General features: G+C 36.5%; 1 protein-coding gene across 2 annotated transcripts in view; it reads right to left on the bottom strand.

Moving 5' to 3' along the window:
• Nucleotides 1-21,550, bottom strand: part of diabloa (diablo, IAP-binding mitochondrial protein a) — a 46,300-nt gene extending 24,750 nt beyond the window's left edge. The window contains exons 1-4 of one of the 2 annotated variants that reach the window (XM_028791629.2): nt 21,440-21,550; nt 20,518-20,641; nt 8,734-8,859; nt 5,973-6,083 (exon numbers count right to left, since the gene is read on the bottom strand). In XM_028791629.2, coding sequence (XP_028647462.1) covers nt 5,973-6,083; nt 8,734-8,859; nt 20,518-20,641; nt 21,440-21,483 — 405 coding nt within the window. In that variant the 5' untranslated portion in view covers nt 21,484-21,550. The remainder of the gene's footprint in view (nt 1-5,972; nt 6,084-8,733; nt 8,860-20,517; nt 20,642-21,439) is intronic. The other variant, XM_051927039.1, reaches the window with a different exon arrangement.
• Between the last annotated feature and the right edge of the window lie 1,587 nt (nt 21,551-23,137).

The following is a 23,137-nucleotide window of genomic DNA, read 5'->3' as shown; positions in this document are numbered from 1 at the left end:
AAAAAACTAAGTGGTGAGAATGGCATTGCCTTTGTGAAAGATGATACTATTAAAATATTAAGGCTGTTACCTGCTATTCAAATTCAGCTAGCTACAACTGATAACACTGACCTACAGGAAGTCTGCACAACAGGTTTTCACTGTTTTCTGGCCAACATGTTGGACACTGGCAGCATTTTGTAGCTCACATCTCTCAGATTTCAGCAGTTTTGAAAGGCTGACCATTGGTGAATGCAAAGCTGAATCATTGGACAGTTCACACTTTTGCTTAATGATGAGGGCAAATACAGGAAAGACACCAATGCTGATGCTGACAGGAACAAGGTTCATGTGCTGAGAGATTTAAATCATGAGTTTGAAACTAAACATGAATCTCTCAAGTACAGATCCCACCTGTCACATACTCGCCTCTCATCCCTGATGAATATACATGTGTCCAAGATGACCATAGAGACATTTGACCCAAATCCTGATATGGAACTATGGAAGCAAACAGCTCATTGCTGAATCAACCAGGAAGTAGTAAGTACATTTTCTGCTAACACAGAAGAGGCCAGTTTTTCAATTTACTTGTTCCTGTCAATGTGAAAAAACTAGAGCCCAAATATCATTTTTGTATGAGATTAACACATTTGCATGCATGTGTGTTTCACAGTGGAAACACAGCTGTATTGCAGATCTGCTTAGGTGGCGCACAGTACAGTTGCTGCAGTTTCTTGGTTCGAAGGGAGGGTCCTCCCTGCATTTAGCGCTTTTTCACTAGTGAGCAGCTATTATCATTATTATTACAGTATATTATATAATAAAAATATACATTAAATCAGAGTCTGTAACAGCCTGTGTAAATTTACAGTACTTGTAAAAGGAAGGGATAAAAGCATAGGTGAATCATTTCTTCTTGGTATCTTCTTGTCAACTGAACAATTTTTTTCAATTCAGTTTTACTCTTGAATTAACGCACACTTGTTTTGTTGTACCATGTCTTTACCACACTTCTCCCGATCTGACACTGTTAGTTTTTAAATAAAGAATGTGGTATAACGAAACAAGGTAAATGATACATTGTTATTTGATATAAATACATTTCATGTGTGTTTGGTGTCTACAACAATCTGTGCAAATGAAGGATGACACAGGAAATGTGAGGTAAGAACTGTTGAACACATAGATAAAATAGACAATTTTTCATATGTTATAGTAATAACGACATATTAATGTGAAGTGTAGCCCAAATATCATATAAACATTTTCACAAAAGGTGTGCTTTTATTCAAGAATGAAACTGAAGAAAAGGACATTGTTCAAGTGACATGTTGCTGAGAATGTATAAAAACTGAAGCCCAAATATCAGCTGGTACAAAACAAAGACATTTGAATGCATGTGTGTGTTTCATTTTCAACCACATCAACCAGATATGCAGGAAGGACAGTGAATATGTTACTGCCTCACAGTCAGAAGGAAATAATAATAGCATCCCATCACTCATAGTTGTTATGGTTCCGCCCTTATCCAGAAACTGCTCCATATGCTTCTTGACAACATTTTTGAAAAGTCTTTGTCACGTGAGGCAACTATGGTCCTTTCCTAAATAAGGAGTTGCATTGAACATGAACGTTTCAATTGTCTTGGCAAGTCTGCATTCTGTTGAAACGTCACAGAGGACTCTGCATACAAACTCCTCATGTGCTGCCCTTGAAAAAGATTCCACCATTACGAATATGAATATAGACTGGGAATATTATTATATAAATATACAGACTGTTACAGACTAAGATCAAAAGTATGTGTTTATTGTATCAAATGTCACCAGTTGAAGATGAAACACACAAACACACACATGCATGCGAATGTCTTTATTTTGTACAGACTGATATTCTTAGTGTCTTCTATTCTGAAGCATGGTACAATGGAAACTTTCACCTCCAGCTAAAGATATTTCAAGATACAAGGAATGCTCCACACTAGCGTTTAGAACTGGTAGCACCACAGTGACTGTGTATGCATCTATGAAGAAGTCTCATATGTACTATAGTATTTGTTGTTGCTTCCTAGAAGAAGCTTTTCCTGAATATAAAACAAACAATTTCACACAAGGTAAAATGAAGCAAGTGTGCTTTTATTCAAGAATAAAACTGAATAAAAATAAACCGTTCAAATGATGTTGCTGTGAGCTCTAAATTAGAATTCTGGCTGGGGAGGATTAATACAGTTTGATACTGTGTCAGGTAGGTAATGCAGCTGGATGAGTGGGGGATGGGTGAGTGAAAACTCAGTGCTGCTAATTGACACATTTGCAAAATAAAGGCAAACGTGATAAGGACATTGGAGGGTCCTTGTGTATGTCAGGAAAATTAATGTGGACAGGGAAAACGAAAATTTTCACAGGCTTCAGGGATTCTAGTGTTAATGGAACAAAAGTGGTAACCTACTGTAGCATAGATCACAGCTGAAGATAAATCAGGGCAACTTAGTGGATGTGAGCATGAGGATGCAAGCATGACTGTTTATATCAGGACTCTCTCTGGTCATTGTTGTATAAGTCTTTGTGACTAAGCTAGTAGCTTTTGAGATTTTAAAAGTAATAGTTTTGCTGTATGTGTCATCACCAACAGAATTAAATAGTCTGATCGCAGATACAAAATATAGGACTTAGGGGTGGGCGGTATGACCAAAATTCTATATCACGGTATTTTTCTAAATTATCCCGGTTTCACGGTATTTGACTGTATTTTTTTCCCCATGCATGAGTGGATGTTAACCACATTTTCCACTGCAATTACTGGCTAAGAATAACCTACTCAACTGTCAAGAGTATTGTACATTGTACAAAAAAAAACATTTTAATGTGCACACAAGTATTAATACAGTTTTGCATTGCCCCATAAAGTGATAGTTTTTAAGGGGGTGGCACTAATGGAGAAGGTATCACATTGCAGAACCTTTTTATTGAACAAATTTTGCAAAAACAAACTATAATTTTGACAACATATTTTCAACCATACAAAGAGGCATTTAGACTTAGTAAAATATCCAGAAGTACTTGTCAAAAATTGTATTGCACCGAATATGTCTTAGAAAAGGAATAAACAGTAAATATTTTTTGTAAACCAACTACACTTTCTGTTAATGTTAACAATCTCTGTCCACTGACACGTTAAAGTGACTTTTTAAACAACTTTATCATCATTAAACTGCATAATATTTAAACTAATAAATAATAACAATAAAATAAATAATAGTATTATTACTGATAGTTGCACTATTACTTCAAGACTTCAAGCCCAGGTGCATTACACAGTATTCATCAAATTAAAATAAAATACAACAAGTGCAACTTGGTGATGACATCTTTACCAGCTGAACCATCATTTAGGCAAACTGCATTAATATGGACCTTGCTTCAAGCTAAGCTATACTGGGAAGAAAAAAACAAACTATATGTCGAGAACAAAGTCGACATTTCCACTTTATTCTCGCCGTTTGTGTTGAGATTAAAGTCGACATTTCCACTTTATTCTCATAGTTTACTTCATAATTAAAGTAGAATGTCGTAAACTAAACTTCTTCCTAAAATCAATGTTTAATCAATTACTTAATTTACCCCGTCATAAATTAATGCAGCACATTAAATGCTTTGTGTTACGTTCCTCGACCCAGTGGTTAATCACTACGCTTCTTAAGCGATCACCATACAGAATCCATTCACTTCATGATATTCCTGCTTTCTGAAAATTTAGAATGCTAAGATAAATACTTGATATCATTTTCATGATGAAATGCATTAAAGCAGGTATTACACATGCACGGTAGTGAGGTGGTAGTGCTGCTCCCTCGCAGTAAGGGGTCCCCAGGTGTATGTTCAGTGTAGAGAACTTTATGGCAGGTGTGACGAGGCTCCAAAAAACTGGATGTATAAATAGCTATCGCACAGGTTTAACTTAAATATTGTGTAAATGTTGGGTTTGTGATCTGCTGGTCGGAGACACAAACACAGAATTCAATGCATGTTCTTCTGAGCGGGCTATCTTTATTGCATGCATGCTGTCTCTATCTGACGTAGGCTACCAAAACCCCAGTTCCTATCCTTCCTTTTTCTTTCACCACATAACCACATAACCAATCACCACACGATAAACGTCTTTGTGAAATTAAAACTAGTTATAAACTTAGCCCACGGAGTGTTCAGAACTTTAAAAATATCTTCGTTATACATGTTTAATTATGCCATCCATTCAGAGTTGCGCCCATCTCTGAACGAATCATTTAACACAAAGCATTTAATGTGCTATATAACTTATGACGGGGTTTGAGAAAATCTAGTAAATTAAATATTCATTTTATGATGAAGTTTAGTTTACGATGTTCTACTTTAATGACAAATTACGAGAATAAAGTCAAAAGAATATATTCTCGTCATAAGCGTCAAGATTAAAGTGGAAATGTCGAGAATAAAGTCAAAATGTCGTCACACTATTACACAGTACCCAGGTACATTACACTGTATTGAAAACAAATAAAACAAGTACAACTTGGCTTGCAGTATTATCCAGTAGTATAGAAACAGTATTTACACATCTGACCTTTTTAAACTAAAGCATCTCCAGGCGACAGATGTGACTGCTTTTTTTCGGCTCTCTGTCCATTTTCACCGCGCGGCATACCTATGCTACCGCCCACTATTTGGTGTGTAGCAGTAAAAAAGAGCCCTAGTGCAACAAATCTGTGTTTAGAGGTATAGCAGTGAAAAAGGTCCCCACTTGAACAGTTTCCCGCTGCGCCACGTTCCGAACGTCGTTTAGGCAATTTAAACCGGTGTTGCGGTATAAGAAAAATCCATATCATAAAAAAAAATAAAAAACGGTTTTCGGTATGAACCGGTACACCGCCCAGCACTAATAGGACTAGGTAAATTTTTGTAAACTAACATAGCTAACGTTTACTGGATAACACAGCAACTAGTTACTTTAACACAGGAAAAATATGACATTAAGCAAACAGTTGAAGACAATGTTGTATCATCACACTAAGAAGTTATGAATTTATGGGGACGCAAATCTGAGATTTATAAAGGAAAGCATGTAATGCCAATATCATCCACACGACTGATACAATTAGAAACAGCGTTAAAGTAGAAGAACTAATTAACTTCAAGTTAAAGTAGGACTTTAAGAAGTCCCAAAGGAGGGACTGTGAGAGAATAATTTGTAGTTAACAATACTTAAGTATTTTGGTTTGCAGTGCATATTCAAACATTTCTTTTAGAAATTTCATGAAGAGAACTACTAAAATGATGAAGTAAATAAAATACAACAATGTACTAGGAGAATGGTTGATGTAATACAAAATGTACTAGTAGATGATTATGAGATCAGTAGATGTCTCATAAACAGCAAGACTGGACAGTTGTCATATACACAGAGATTTCAATGGTGATAGTGAAACCTAAGAGATATGGGAAGAACAAGAGTGTAGTAAAATAGACTTTTATTTAGATTAAGTTATTTGGGTATGTAAGCCAACGAAGCAATCAGAATAAATGTCAGGATTAATTTAGCACTATTCTGTAAATTCAGTTGTTTATAAAAATGGACCTCTGCCTTTATTTTTTGATTATTCTGTAATATAATACTGTGATGAATGCTCCCTCTTCAGCATTTGATGTAGAGAAAATACAAGACCCAATGTACAAGTTTCCTCCTTCCTGGTTCCTGTCTCAAATATTTCTTGCTTTCCAAATTTAATTTCTTCCACACAGATTGCTTTGAACATCCTGAAACAAAGATTTGCTGTGTTGAATGGAAGGGAAATATGCAAGAAGTGTCCTTGAAACTAACTGGAATAATATACGGAATCGGTACCGGAATCGGACAATTCAGTAAAATCAGTGACTGGTATCAGCCTTATAAAACCTGATCACAGAATCCCTAAATCATGCATTACAAAATGAATTTAAAATCACTTAAAAACCTACTTCCACACGAAGACTGATTATAACTTGCCAGATTTCATTCTCCTCCTTTGGATTAATTTTTCCAATCATATTTATGTAACGTTTCTGAAGGGAAATCAAGGTATATACTGCCTAAAAAAGAAGAAAACAATCCTTCAAAATAAAAAGAAAGAGAGGCACTCAATCATATAGTCAAAATAAGTTTTAATTTAACTTTCTCAGGATTCATCAATGGTAAACCTGACAGAGGCGAGTCTTTAGGAGATATGATTTGGGGGAAAAAAGGAACATTTAACTCATATGCAACAGACATGTATTTATCGAAAGCACTGAACAGAATTTATTCAATTATAAAATTAGCTAACTAGTAGCAAAGATTGTAAAAGGAAGTAGAAAGTTGTACCTTGTAAATATGTACCTTGACTTCCTGTTAAGTTTGCAGTTGATTTAGAAAAAAATACATATACATAATAATATTATATTTTATATTTACATATAAAATTGTAAATAGTTTAGCCACCACATACCCACTTTTAATTTAAGCTATGAATATAAATATACTTTCAAGAATACAGTATGGTCTTAATATTTTTTGGATTAAAAAAAAAAAAACAGAATGGGATGCATAGCCTTTAGCTATAGACATATGAATCAGTAATATTTTAGCCTAGTACAGCTACTTGTAAGGCTTTTTATATTGCAATAATTTTATATATAATACGCCAGCCTACTCACTCACTCATGTCCGTCCGAAGCCGAATGCGCAGTCGCCTTTTGTGCAGCTGCCCGAAAAACCTTACGAGACCGACATCGCGGCAGGCGGCGGATTTACGGCAGCGAAAATTCAAAGAGAAAGGCGACTTCGATTAAAGCTCTAGAGGCCTGAAAGGCGATTTCGACTACAGCTCGAGGCCTAATTATGCATTCATTCAATACACCTATATCAGGTTTGTGGTGCTTATACTTATTACTATTCCACTCGTGCCCGTTTGATCTTACGTTGTCGAAACGGGCTCTTTGTCTAGTATGTAATAACTAGACAAAGAGCCCGTTTCGACAACGTAAGATGAAATGGGCACGAGTTTGTGTCATCAGTTTATGAAGAACAAATGATAAGTAACGAAGAAGTTGTTTTGTAATGATTGTAGTCCGTTTTACTCATTACTGTACAGGCTTGTACTGTTAGTTGATGAATTTTCCAGGCCTATAGTATAATATTGAATGATGAATGTTCCAGAACAATATGGAATAGTAATAAGTATAAGCACCACAAACCTGATATAAGTGTATTGAATGAATGCGTAATTGAATCAGAATGCGTAATTAGGCCTCGAGCTGTAGTCGAAATCGCCTTTCAGGCCTCTAGAGCTTTAATTGAAGTCGCCTTTCTCTTTGAATTTTTGCGGCCGTAAATCCGTCGCCTGCCGCAATGTTGGGGTTGGATGTCAGTCTCGTAAGGTTTTTCAGGCAGCTGCGCAGAAGGCGACTGTGCATTCGGCTTCGGACGTGCGCAGAAGGTGACTGCGCATTCGGCTTCAGACGGACATGAGTGAGTGAGTGAGGAGGCAGGCGAATTATGTATTAAGATTAAAGCCACTGTGATTTTATGTTTATGATCATTTTCCTGTACTTAAGCAAATACATCTTGCATTTAAATCAACATATAAAAGCTTTACCATACCATACCATTTTTATTTGTTAAGCGCTTAAAAACACAGCATTATAACCGACCGAAGCGCTGTACAGTTAAAACAAGCAAGACTAAAAGCAAAATATTTAAAAAAAAAACAAACATTAAGAGAGAATTAAAACAGAGACACTAAAAAAAAAAAAAAATATAAAAAATATAAAAGCTTTGTATAAGAATGAGCATTTTGCTTAGTATTAGACACTAAATAAGAATGATTTTTTCCAATGTTGTTTCGAGTTTGAACATCCAAACACATAAAGCTCAGAGTCGGGCACAAATTTGTAAAAAAATCAAGAACTTCATATAAATTCCTTATTCCATGTAGAAAAAGACAAGAGTAAGTGTTTATAGCATCTGCATTATTTGTACACTGTTATATCATTAATTTCTACAACTCCAGGAAAGTATTCCTTATTTTTATTGAATGTGAGAAAGCACTTTCAGAATTAACCATTTATCACAAAAAATGTAATATACAGTATATAAATAATGAAATATACAACTATCTCTTTTCTATTTGTGCATGATTCTTAAAACATTTGTTAAATTGTAATCATTCAGTGGAAAAAAAAAGAGGTGCCCATGCTACTGTTCTTAAAAACAACAGAAAAATACTCAACATTTTTCAATATTTATGAAGTTACATTACAATACTCATACAAATTTAAATACGGCCATGAGCTATGTAAAAAAAAAAAAGATGAAAACATTTTTAAAAAATGCCAAAATAATCATAATCTTTACCAGCTGTTAGCTTTTAAAGTCTGAAGCACAGAATTTTGGCACAAATAAGAGTCTACACCACATAAAACATTGACTTGTTCAGAGAACAAGAAGTTGTCATCTTAGGTTACAAACTCAATAGGTAAACAGAAACTACAAAAACAGTAAAAATTTCAAAATAAACTACAACATAGAGTAATTCTCCCAAGCCAAAAGTCTAGACAGCCAATATACCGTTGCTTATTTCCAACCTATGTGGAAAATCTAGACAGTTTTAATTAAAGCAGTCCCTATTCTTTATCTTGTTGCAAAAGCAAACAAATTATTATGTTTCTTTTTGTTTCAAAGTGTCTAAAGAAAATATATTACCTTTGTGTATTCTGTGAGGGCTTCAATTAAAGCAAGGCTTGTTTGTGACAAATATGTGTTGCTGCTGTCGGTTACTAAAGATGCTGCTCTTTTAATCAAAGCTTCATGTGTGAGAGAATCTGATTTCTAAAAAAAGAAACAAAGAAAATAAATGCACAAAAATCTACCATTGAAAAGAAAAAAATGGCATAATAGTTGTATTCACTTTTTCATACATAAATATAATAAATACTTAATAGCAAAAACTTAAGTTAAAGACAAGCAATAAAACAGACGTCATTTATTTTATTTCATATAATTACTGTAATCAAAACAGTAAAAATAAAAAGTCATGAAGACATATAATGAAGTCATTGCTGCTTTTACTCTAGTGTCCTTCCATTTAAAATTCAAAAATATAAAATTCTAGTAATGTCCCATATCCTATGTAATTTATATTGTAGAGGACGAGGAATTGTACCATTTAAACTTGCCCTTAAGCTATGTGATGCCCTTCCATCTATTCATTTTCGCAAACTGCTTATTCTTTTCCTCCACTGGTTAGAAAGTTGTTCAGTAATATTGTTTGTATGCTAAGGGCATCATAATTTGGCACTGCACTTTACCATTTTAAAGCTTTTTTATATTTCACCTTTTCCATTGGTCTATCTATACTAATATTCTGTCTAATCATTAGCTTATATCACTACATTTTTATATTAGGTCATTTCTGTCCACACCCCAATTTTCACCTTCATTTGTTTCCTTATATAAAACAATTTCATAAAAACATTCAAGAGTTTATTGCAATATACCATATTAGATCCCTATCAAGATGAGGTTACTGTGAGAAGGAGATCATCTCTAAAAGTGTTGTCGTTATAGGGAACAAATGACTGAGAATTTTAATTAGTCAGAAATTAGTAGATAGTCCTTGTTGTGATCAAAAAGCAGGAGACAGAGCTGGAGGTAGCAGAGTTAAAGATGCTAAGATTTGCACTGGGCATGACGAGGATGGATAGTATTAGAAATGAGTACATTAGAAGGTCAGCTCAAGTTGGACAGTTGTGAGACAGTCAGAGAGCCGAGATTGTGTTGGTTTGGACATGTGCAGAGGAGAGATGTTGAGTATATTGGGAGAAGGATGCTAAGGATAGAGCTGCCAGGGAAGAGGAAAAGAGGAAGGCCTAAGAGAAGGTTTATGGATGGGGGTAACAGAACAAGATGCAGAGGACAGAAAGATATGGAAGAAGATGATCCACTGTGGCAACCCCTAACAGGAGTTGCCGAAAGAAGAAGTAGTAAACAGGGTTCAACTGCGTATCCGATTGCTCATTAAAAGGGGAGTTCTATTAATTTGAAATAACATGCTGGAATCAAACTTAGAAGAGAAAAAAAATGTCAATAATAAAAATTAAATGTGTATATGGTTGTGAAAAACTGACTTCATTTCACTGAAAAAAACAAGGACATACCTAAGAGAATATTGTAATTAATATATTTATTAAGATATATTAAACACAAACATTAAACAATTTATACTAAAACACTTGTTGTAAACTAAAATGATACATATTAGCTAGTAAAAAAGGTTGTGCTGTATACATATGATTAGTACAGGATATTCTTAATTCAAAACAACAGTGATTTCAAAATATTTACTAAATAAACCATTTGCATGTTCCCATATTGATTGCCACTTCACTGAATTTTGTTATGTAACGAGCTCTGTGTGAATGGTTTCTGTTAAAGCTTTTACATACATTTAATAGACTTTACAGGTCAAATTTCATTGAACTAAATTGTACAGCAAACAGTGTTTTTTTATTGTCAAACCCAAGTACAAAGACTCTTATTTGCAGTTAAACATAGTATTCATTTCACAAATCAGTAGGGACATAACATCATCTGCTAAAATTGTTCCAAAATTAGAAAAAAAAACCTCAAAAAGGCACTGTACAAGTTCAAAATCAACTTCAGGAAAATCAATTAATGAACGATTACTCATTAATAAATACCATGCAGTGTTAAATAGTTTTACAAATTAATATGTAATATAAAACGTTTATCATACTTTTTTTACTTAACTATATAGTATATTTTAAAGTAGTCTAAACTAAAAGAACTGCAATAAAGCTAATACTAAAAAGCTTTGATTAACTGGATTTCTCTAAGAATTCATAGTCAAACACAGATTAAAATGACATGTTCACAGTGACAAAAAAAAGTTCTGGCAACAACAGGGTATCTAACGGTATGCAGTAACTGATTTTCATCTGAAGTGAGACGTTTCTTGCAGTTGACAATCATGTATAACTTTAACATGTAAATGAAAGCACCTGCATGGGATCCAGCAAACCTTCCATTTAAAAAAATCCATTACTTTTTAACTTAATAATGTGGGAAAAATTTAATTGATCTCTCAATTACAAAGCTTTAGTAAGGAGCAAGTTAGGAAAAAATGATTTGTGCCTGCTGTTAAAAGTGCAGTGTTGTCACCAATCAGTTGTGGGTGGAAGCTGCTACTGGAAATTATAAGAACATAGATCACTGGCTAATAAAATGCCACACATATCCTCTCCACAAATAAACAAACCCTATGTATTCACCCTCTGAACCCAGCCACAGGGGATGCACAAACCAGTGTGTTTCTTCATGCTGGTCCCAAGCCCGGATAAATGGGGAGGGCTACGTTAGGAAAGGCATCTGGTGTAAAATTTTGCCAAATCAATATGTGGACAACAATATAAATTTCCATACCGGAAAGGTTGAGCCCCAGGTTAACAACAACTGCCAACAGGGTGCTTGCGGAAACTGGGCTACTGTTGGCCGAAGAAGGAGAATAAGAGGGGGGAGATGTGTCCGAAGGCAGGAGTGGAGGAAGGTAAAGAGAGTAGAACTGAGGGTAGGAACTTTGAATGTTGGCAGTATGACTGGTAAGGGGAGAGAGTTAGTAGATATGAGGGAGAGCAGGAAGGTTGATATATTGTGCGTGCAAGAGACTAAATGGAAGGGGACTAAGGCCAGGTGGATTGGAGGTGGATTCTGTTCTATCATGGTGTGGATGGGAGGAGAAATGGGGTAGGTGTTATTCTGAAGGAACAGTATGTCAAGTGTGTTTTGGAGGTGAAAAGAGTGTCAGACAGAGTAATGATTATGAAGCTGAAAATTGAAGGTGTGATGATGAAGGTTGTTAGTGCATATGCCCCGCAAGTAGGGTGTGCAATGGATGAGAAAGCAGATTTTTGGAGTGAGTTGGATGAAGTGATGAACAGTGTACCAAAGGGACAGAAAGTAGTGATTGGAGCGGATTTCAATGGGCATGTTGCTGAAGGGAACAGAGGAGACGAGGAGATGATGGGTAGGTATGGTGTCAAGGAGAGGAATGAAGAAGGTCAGATGATAGTGGAGTTTGCCAAAAGGATGGACATGGCTGTGGTGAATACATATTTTAAGAAGAGGGAGGAACATAGGGTTACGTACAAGAGTGGAGGAAGATTCACACAGGTAGATTACATCCTGTGCAGAAGAGTCAATCTGAAGGAGATTGATGACTGCAAAGTGGTGGCAGGGGAAAGTGTAGTTAAGCAGTATAGGATGGTGGTCTGTAGGATGACGTTGGAGACCAAGAAGAGGAAGAGAACGAGGGCAGAGCCAAGGATCAAATAGTGGAAGCTGAAAAAGGAAGACTGCAAGGTTGAGTTTGGGAAGGAGGTGAGACAGGCACTGGGTGGCAGTGAAGAGTTGCCAGACAGTGGGGCAACTACAGCAGATGTAGTAAGGGTGACAGCAAGAAGGGTGCTTGGCGTGACATCTGGACAGAGGAAGGAGGAAAAGGAAACATGGTGGTGGAATGGGAAAGTGCAGGAGAGTATACAGAGGAAGGCAAAATGCAGAAAGTAGACAAGAATACAAGGAGATAAGGCGCAAGGTGAAGAGAGAGGTGGGGAAGGCTAAAGAAAAGGCGTATGATGAGTTGTATGAGAGGTTGGACACTAAGGAGGGAGAAAAGGACCTGTACCGATTAGCTAGACAGAGGGACAGAGCTGGTAAAGATGTGCAGCAGGTTAGGGTGATAAAGATAAAGGTGGAAATGTACTCACAAGCGAGGAGTGTGTTGAGCAGATGGAAAAAGTACTTTGAGAGGCTGTTGAATGAAGAGAACAAGAGAGAGAGAAGGTTGGATGATGTGAAGATAGTGAATCAGGAAGTGCAATGGATTAGCAAGGAGGAAGTAAGGACAGCTATGAAGAGGATTAAAAATGGAAAGGCCGTTGGTCCAGATGACATACCCGAGGAAGCATGGAGGTGTTTAGGAGAGATGGAAGTGGAGTTTTTAACCATATTGTTTAATGGAATCTTGGAGAGTGAGAGGATATCTAAGGAGTGGAGAAGAAAGGTACTGGTGCCGATATTTAAGAGTAAGGGGGATGTACAGGACTGTAGTAACTACAGGGGGATAAAATTGATGAGCCACAGCATGAACTTATGGGAAAGAGTAGTGGAAGCTCGGTTAAGAAGTGAGGTGATGATTAGTGAGCAGCAGTATGGTTTCATGCCAAGAAAGAGCACCACAGATGCGATACTTGCCGTGAGGATGTTGATGGAGAAGTATAGAGAAGGCCAGAAGGAGTTGCATTGGCTGTCAAGAGGCAGGGCCTGTTAAAGCCCATTATGGCACTTCTTGTGTGATTTTGGGCTATACAAAAATAAATTGTATTGTACTGTATTGTGTAAAGGAGCTGTAGTATTATATGAAGAAGTCGGGAGTGGCAAAGAAGTACGTAAGAGTTGTACAGGATATGCACGAGGGAAGTGTGACAATGAAGTCTGTGGTAGGAGTGATGGATGCATTCAAGGTGGAGGTGGGATTACATCAGGGATCAGCACTGAGCCTTTTCTTATTTGCAATAGTGATGGACAGGTTGACAGACAAGATTAGACAGCAGTCCCCATTGGACTATGATGTTTGCTGAGGACATTGTGATCTGTAGCGATAGTAGCGAACAGGTTGAGGAGGCCCTGGAGAGGTGGAGATATGCTCTGGAGAGGAGAGGAATGAAGGTCAGTAGGAACAAGACAGAATACATGTGTGTAAGGTGGAGGAGTTTAAATACTTGGGATCAACAGTACAGAATAATGTGGATTGTGGAAGAGAGGTGAAAGAGAGTGTGCAGGCAGGGTGGAAAGGGTGGAGAACAGTGTCAGGAGTAATTTGTGACAGACAGGTATCAGAAAGAGTGAAAGGGAAGGTCTACAGCATGGTAGTGAGACCAGCCAAGTTATATGGGTTGGAGACGGTGGCATTGACCAGAAAGCAGGACACAGAGCTGTAGGTAGCAGAGTTAAAGATGCTAAGATTTGCACTGGGTGTGGCGAGGGTGGATAGGATTAGAAATTAGTATATTAGAGGGTCAGCTCAAATTGGACGGTTTGGAGACAAAGTCAGAAAGGCAAGATTGCGTTGGTTTGGACATGTGCAGAGGAGAGATGCTGAGTATATTGAGAAAAGGATGTTAAGGATAGAGCTGCCAGGTTAGAGGAAAAGAGGAAGGCCTAAGAAGAGGTTTATGGATGTGGTGAGAGAGGACATCTAGGTGATGGGTGTAACAGAACGAGATGCAGAGGACAGAAAGATATGGAAAAAGATGATCTGCTGTGGCATCCCCTAACGGGATCAGCCGAAAGAAGATGTTTTCACCCTCTGAAATATAATAGAAATGGTTACAGTCATTTTGTAAATCTGTTCATATACACATCATCCATTCTTTAACCACATCAAGTTAACGAGGAGACAGGCAGAATCCAACTTTTGAAGGGATGCCATGCAACCACACAATACACATGTAAGTATACAGCCGCTCTTTCTCTTACTCTGACAATTTATGGTATTCAGTTAACTTAATCTGCATGCATTTGGGATGGTAACAAAATCCAATTACCTAAAGAAAGCCCAAGCAGCAAGAAAATTCCACACAGGCGTTATCAGCTACATATGCAACAAGTAAAATCAGTCAAAAAAAAGCCAACTTGACTGCTAAAAACAAACTACTAAACACTGAAGCGATGGTGAATATTAAGTTTTGGTTGGCAACAGGGTTTCCATTAGTACAGTGTAAAAAAATAACATGACAGATTTAATGATTGCAGTAATGCAGTTCATGCCAGTCTTGTTAAATGGCTGCAACAGGTGTAACGTGAAAATAAGTTAAAAAGCATGGGGAGAGTTTTGGAAAACCAGGAAAACATTGGTAATTTGTGACATCTGAGACTTTAATTTGGCTTTACAAATAAATGTTACTTTTTAGTAATGGTGATTAATGTTAATTTTCAAGTTTTTTAAAGGTTATTAACCAGCTTATGATGTTTCCTGCAAATCTGCACATATTGATGCAAGCAAATGTGGTAAACCTGATAAACCTAATTTGAACAGTGTGTCACTACAAAAGGAGCTTTAAAATTTCTGGAAATACAATGTCGTAAATGAAAGTATTCTGAATAATTATGGTGTTTACTTATTTGTGTGACACCGATAAAATGACTAGATTTGGATTGTACTAGTATTCATTTTAAGTAGGATTTATTCTTCAATTACCACAAAGAAATAAAATAAATAAATCTGCTATGTGCACACATTAAGATAAATTAAGTAATCAATAATAATAATTTTTTATAAAAACATCTGAAATTCCCACATATAGTTACAGTGTCTATAAAAATATTCAACCTTTTAGATATTTTAACTTTTTTTTGTTATGCAACACTGAATTACAGTGGATTCAATTTTGCTTTGACACTGATCAACATAAAAAAGACAGATCCCTGCAAAGTGGTCTACATTAACGACAAAATATAAAATACAAATGATCACGTAAGTCTTCACCACTTTTAATAAGACACATCTAAATTATAATTGGTATGGGCAATTGACTATAAAAGCCACATATTCAATTAAATGGAGATCACCTGTCTGTAGTCAAGATGTTTCAATTGATTGTAGTCTAAATGCACCTGTATTTGTAAGGTCCAACTGGTGGTGAGGCAGTATAGTGGCTTAGCTCAGTGGTTTCCTAACTTCTTTAAGCCAAGACCCCACAAAAAGATGCACCACCTGGTTACCTTGATACAAACCCAATACTGCAAAGCTGGACGTCCTTAGATCTCAGTTCCTGCTAACAGCAGTTGCACAGCATGGCTTTAATAATAGCAGACCTATTATTCAAAGCAAATGCTTAAGTATAGCAGACTTTTGGTGAATATATGATCACATTATCAGATTTAGGCTAGGGTACTCAAACTTTTTTCTTGGCATACTACCTCCAGGAAGGGAGGTATTTTAAGCATCACCATTTTTTTTTATCTTAAATGAATTAGTACTGAACTGTTACTAGGCACAACTATAGATGATAATTCTATAAAAATACTGCAGGTGACAATTTTAACAAGGATAAAGTAGTTATTTTGTATGAGTCTATGATTTTGTATTCTATATGTACTGTATAAGCCAAATTATTATTTTTAAATTAACTGATATGAAACAACAAAAGCTTTTTAAAACTTTAAAACTTCCAGCACATAAATCATCAACCATCAACAATAATGCTCTTTAGCAATATGCACAGTCCCTTCTCTCTCTCTTTTACTCTTCCTTTATTTCTCTTCACTGCCGTCTCCAGTCAAGCTTTGTCCTCAACCCCCCTGACTCTGGCTCCTTGAATGGAGTGAGGCAGCCTCTTTTATACTGCACCGGGAAGTGCTCCAGGTGCTGTTCGGGTGTGGCGGAAGTGTTGCATGGGCACCTGGATCCTCTTCCGACAGCACTTCTGGGTATGGCGGAAGTGATGCAGACCAGGGCTCCAGAACTTTCCAAGCGCCCCCAGGTGGTGGCTACGAGCCACAAAAGGCTTGAGCTTCCCAGCTCCAAGCCTGTGGCCCCGATGCAATCCAGGGGGTTTGCCTTCTTGTATTCCAGGGGAGATATTGCCCCAAATATGTTCTCTCCCCTGGTCCTTACATCAAAGAGGCATCCCGGCCAGGCAAAGTCCCCAGTTGTCTGCTACAACAGTTATAGATGTATCCAGATTAGAAGCAGGAGAAAAGTAATAAACAGGTTACATACAACAAATGGTGAAATAAAATGAGAAAAACTACTCACAAACAGTCATATCAACTTAAAGGCTGAGCCTGCTTAATGGCTATACAGTTCTGCTTCAAGGTTCAGCCAATTCCTGTTTTTTTTTTTTCCCCAAGGAAGGAAAAAGGTTACCAAACACTGGAGACTCTGTCTGAAACAAAAGCTTTCCACTGTGGATTGATATTATTAACATTACAATTGCTACATATGTGCAATTTATTATTACTAACACTTGTCTTTCTTCCTTGTTGTAAAACCTTCTGTACTTGTCTGCCAAATTGTATACAGTTCTGAAAATGATGAACAGTTTACCGAACAGCAAATAAGTCTACCAAAAGTAAAAATACTGTTACACTGGCAGACTGGACTGGACCAGAGAGAAAGAAACACTTTGCAGATTGCTTTTGTCAGGTTGACAGACAAGGCACTCACATGTGCTCTTTTTTGCAAAAATATGTCAGTCTTGAAGTGTTGGTCCCGGGAAGTCTCCAACCTAGCATGGATCAGCTCAAAGAGGTGTGGGGAGCGAAAGGAAGCTGCTACATCAGACCTCATGAGCAAGGGCTGGCATGTGTAGTGAACATGTCATAGGATAACAATATCAGAAGAGCAAGACAAGAGTGCAGTCATGACACAGAGCAATATAAATGAAATGTAGCCTAACATGGAAACTTGGGATTTGCTGCGGTGTAACTAATGGTCCATTTTATGGCCCATTAGCCTGCAGCCCCTTTTTTGTGTTTACTCGTGTATCACCTGACATCTATACCAAACCATCTGGGCAAAGCATTGCAGCACTAGCCTATAACTACAGTTCCTGAGAACTATTTTCGTGCAACAATTGCAAAAATTTACAGTTATGTGTATTTAAAAACTATGTGAAGTAATTTAAAGACAATTTTAAAAATGGGAATTTATTATTTATTTATTTATTTTTTTTAAGAATGTCAACCCCACCAGGAGTGCCATACCCTTCCACACAGTGACTATGCATACAATCGCTGCCTAGGTGCTTCTCCACTTGCAGTTTTATGAAAAAGTGGAAAAGTATAAGCCACTGTTAAAAAAACAAATACACATGACATATCGACTACAAGTTCGCCAGAAAGCACATGGGAGACACTGAAGTCAACTGGGAGAAGATTTTATGTCTGAAGAGACCAAAATTGAGCTTTTTTGCCATTAGCCTTAGCACCATGTTAAGAATAAGCCAAACACTGCACATTATTAAAAAATAAATCATCCCTACCATGGTGGTACTGCCTTCTCATGCTGTACAGATGGCACTATACCCTTGTTCGGGTAAGAGGGAAATCCTTGATGTAGTCTGTAAGAAACCTTCAACATGGGAGAAGATGTGTCTTCCAGCAAGATCTTGATCTCAAGTATAAAGCCAAAACTACACAGAAATACGTTAAAACCAAATTTGATTTTCCAATATGTTAATTCCCTGGTGTGGTCAAATCAAAGTCCACAAGAGAAACTGAGTCTTAATTTAAAAAATGATGTTCACTCACTATCCCCATACAACCTAACAGTGCTTCAGCAGTTTTGAAAAGAAGACATGAGAAAAATTACAGTGTCCAGATGTGCATAGCAGATATAGAACCCTCCACTCACATTCAAGGAGGAAATTGCTGCCAAAGGTGTATTTACTAATCACTGACATGAAATAGGTAAATACTTATGTTATCAATTATTTTAGATTTTATTTGTATTAATTTATATCACTTTTCAGAGATGTATCTTCACTTTGACATTTAACGACTCACTTTTTCTGTTGATTAATATCAAAAATGTCAAATTAAATCCACTGTAATTGAATGTTGTGCTATAATAAAATCTGAATACTTTTCACAGGCACTGTACATGGGATGGGAATCACTTTGTCCAGGAATAACAAAATTCAGGCATTGGTGTAAAAAGACTGAAACACAATTAATTCCAATCAATCCTGGTACTATAAATTGCAATCACTGTAGGGTATCAATAAGTGGCAATCACCATTTATCCAGCAGGGCCTGGATAAGGGCAGCATACCATCCAAAATATGGTAAAAAATCTTGGGACACTAGAAACTTTGTGCCACAACACGATTCCTCACAAATTATCAAAGATTATTTTGATGGGTGATGAAATTGTTTCATCATTTTGATTTGGAGAGTCAAGTACAGAGACTCTAATGACATTATACCAATATTATCCAATATACAGAGACCAAAGATTGTACTCTCAGCTTCCCAGATAATGTGAAGTGTAGTTTGGGAAGGTAAAGGGTGTATACTGGTTTAATTTTAATAATTTTATGACTAGGGAAAACCATCAATGCTACTCATTACCTGCAGACACCCCAAATGGTTAATAGTGCATTGCATGACAAACATTTGAGGAAGACTAAGATTAACTTGCAACACAACACACTTTTCGATACAAGTCACCTCTATTTAAAGAGACTTTAGAATAATGACTGTAGTACTATGGTGTTGTACCGTGTTAGCCATTATGAATGTAGTGAAAAGTCAAGCAAAATGACACCTTTTATTGGCTAACTAAAAATATTACAATATGCAAGCTTTCGAGGCAACTCAGGCCCCTTCTTCAGGCAAGATGAATAATGACTGCAAATACAGTATCTGTACCATCCACTCTAAATCCATTAACTAGACCCTTTGAGCTACAATTTGTCTACAATCACTGAAGACTAGATGGAAAACCAACACTAATACAGTACGCTGATGACGATGTTCATTGTAATTCCGAATGTACATTCAAACTTGATAACACTGGCAAGTATTATGCTATTGAATAACATTAGTGTGATTATGGTAAAGAATTCAAATATAATTTGAATGCAGATATTAACAATTACGTGAGATTTGAAGTGTGTGAATACAGACAACTTAATTGAGATCAGTACCATGTACTGCCTGAACAAACCAAACAGTAGACTTCATTGAAGAAGATCACTATCCTTGACAGTTGCCTGAAATGCAGCTTAATATTTACTACAGACCACTGTGGATGTGTTTAAATGAGATGAACTTGAGTTCAATTTGTATTTAGTTAAATAAAGAACAACCTAGTGTATAATTGTTTGCATGACCTACACTGGGGTATTATTCTGTCCATAGTTGGCTTCTGTCTTACATGCCAAGATGAAATTTATATGAATGGAAGAACTGCACGTTTATATGCAGTTCTGAAATTATTTTAGAACTGTGCATAAAACAGCAAAAACAGAGCTATAGTTTAGATTTAAGAGCAACACCTAAGCACTGAAGATTTTTAATCTATGAAATAATTTTTGTACTATTGTTTATTTGTATTCAACAGCATTCATCACCTTTAAAACAGATCCAAGAGACTTTGTTGTGTTAAGCTATGTATTTTTATCTGTATGACTGCATTAAAACAAATTGAACATACCTGCATTCTACAGTTAAGTGAATATTATTTATTAGAAATCTTAACAGCATTTGTTATTGCCTTAATGTTTTTGTTCTTTTTTTGTGTAAAGTTTAATTGCCTTTTGCTAGACACAACCTGTGACAGTATATGAGACTTTTTGAACTGGTTATCTAAAAACTGGGTTATAAACTTTTTAACATAATATACTCTCAAACCAAAAATTTTAATTTTTTAAGTGTAATATAAACTACTGAACACAATACCGGTACAAAGGGAATTGCACATAGTCCAGCTCCTAGTGACACAGAATGCCAATGTCTTTGCAGGAAATATGGAATTCTAATGAACAGTCTTTGCCTGCTGAAGCGTGGTACACCAACAGAATACCTACAAGAGAAAAAGACCTTTTCTTAAAATACAGCAAATTTGCAATTACTATTGTTTATTTAGATATGGTTAACTTTTAAAATTAATATATGTAAATGATATATTTGTTCCTATGCCACCAGAGTATGGGGTAAAATGGGACAAAAAATTAAAGCAGTGCAGAAAAATCTAAGCCTAGATGAACAGAAGCAGTATAACAAAGCATGTCAATTAATAGGCTAAGTTTAAGTTTTTGATACTTTTACGAAAGGGAAGGATTCAAGTCAGAATTGTAATTTATACACAAAAAGCGCAATTTTTACGCCTGATAAACCATAAGCAATTAAAGTTTAACTCAAGTTTTAAGCACGTGGTGCCATAAACCGTGGATCTGAAAGCAGTACAGCTAAGGAGTGTTTCTTTTTTTTTTAATTCTGCTCTATATTAATAAAAAATTCAGGTAATTTAAACAACAGTTGCAGCCCTATATGAATCAATATCGTACCCAAAAAATAAAATATGTCGATTGATAAAGCTTAAATTGTGCCGAACTCCTAAAAACTGGAATACTGTATACTCCGTGTTAAAGCGTTATTGGATACTGGAGTTGCTTAATACTAATTATACTGATATTTACGGTGTCCTTTTCTAGTCAGTACGATATGAAACCGTAAATTAAACGTGCAAGACCAACAGTATACTTGTGTAACCTAATGAAACAATTATAATTATTGGGAGAAATAAAAAAGAATACAGCTTCAGAAGGTGCACCAGTTAGGACCTCCTACTTAAATAAAACCCACCACTAGTATACAGTACCTAAGTATGCTGGACGCTAACATGCAAACTCTGCGCGCAGCCATGACTATCAAGAATAGGCAGGAAATCGGTCCGTTCACTTTCAAAGTGTCTTCAGCGCGAAGGGAAACAAAGACGCAGGCGTATTTAGTCCTACTTCATTACTAACAAAGCATGCACGCGCATGGAAAGGGTTTTATTTTACCATTAGACATTAACAATATTGTTCTGCCATCGCATGGCAAACGTTTACCATTACAAAATAATATGAAACATATTGTCTATTAGGTAAAGCTTCTTCAGACTGATGCACGCGATCCCCGCTCCGACGTTCTCCTCTTTTTGATAAAGGGGCTTGCTAGGTGGGGGTAAAACTGCCTTGATTTTTTTTTTCCAAAAATCCAGTTATTTTGGGTTTGTCGTGCTACAAATCAGTGACGGGGATAGGTTCAAAAAGAGGGGTTCTATTTATAGTCTGCTACAGTGTTTCTGACTCAAACACGATCGTATATCAGGGACATCTTAAAGTATGCACACCACGGGCATTGGCTGGGGCCCCCAGAACCATAGAGGCCGACGATATTTCTGATGCCTATGTATGTATTTCTGTTTTGCTATCAAAACAGAGGCCCCGGTGCACAACTTTACCCAGGGGCCTATAATGCTGGTAAGACGGCCTTGTGTGTAGTGAAAATCATGAAAGTTGAACCAAGATTTGTGGAGCTCTTAAAGGCCAGTAAACCTCTGATTATATATTTTTCCTTCACTTTAGACCTAGTGATATAGTAAGTGTTGGTCTATATTGGTTGGTTCAGTAGGGTATTAAATGGAGGTAATACTGATAACTATAACATGTTGTTTTTTTCCTTAACTTTTATTCATTATGAGGAATTTTATAAATATTTACATAAACATATAAACAAAAGTGAACCAGTACAAATAAAATTAACTAAAGTCAAGACGCTGCCTTAATTACATACAAAGTATTAAACTATTAACAAAGTATATTTTTTACATAATTCAAATAATTCATAATTCATAATTACTTTGCTTTGGCATTTTTCAGATCCAGATTTTAAGTAATACTTAAATTCAAACTCCGAGATGCCGGAAGAAGGATAATCCTTATTTTATGAATGTGAACTTTACCAAAAATAATTCTAATGTTTTCTTTTACACAATAAAATACTGTTACACCTTTGAGACTTTAAAAACAAAACTTTTTAAATCAGTACAAAATAATTTTGAAAATGTACAGCTAACAAAGTGATGCACTGCAAACTTCAACAGTTCAAAAAGAACACTCATTGCCTTACTCTTTAAACATAGAAAAAACAAATTGATATAATGTGTTTAACAAGTAGGGCGGCACGGTGGCGCAGTGGGTAGCGCTGCTGCCTCACAGTTAGGAGACCTGGGTTCGCTTCCCGGGTCCTCCCTGTGTGGAGTTTGCATGTTCTTCCCGTGTCTGTGTGGATTTCCTCCAGGTGCTCCGGTTTCCTCCCACAGTCCAAAGACATGCAGGTTAGGTGCATTGGCAATCCTAAATTGTCCCTAGTGTGTGCTTGGTGTGTGTGTGTGTGCCCTGTGGGGGGGTCTGCTGGAGCCAATCCCAGCCAACACAGGGCACAAGGCAGGGAACCAATCCCGGGCAGGGTGCCAACCCACCGCAGGACACACACAAACACACCCCCACACCAAGCACACATTAGGGCCAAT

The sequence above is a fragment of the Erpetoichthys calabaricus genome, chromosome 4 (genome assembly GCF_900747795.2).
Source record: "Erpetoichthys calabaricus chromosome 4, fErpCal1.3, whole genome shotgun sequence".
In the NCBI taxonomy this organism is placed as follows: Eukaryota; Metazoa; Chordata; class Cladistia; order Polypteriformes; family Polypteridae; genus Erpetoichthys; species Erpetoichthys calabaricus.
The sequence above is the reverse complement of the archived record's forward strand: the minus strand, read 5'-3'. Positions and strand labels throughout refer to the sequence as shown.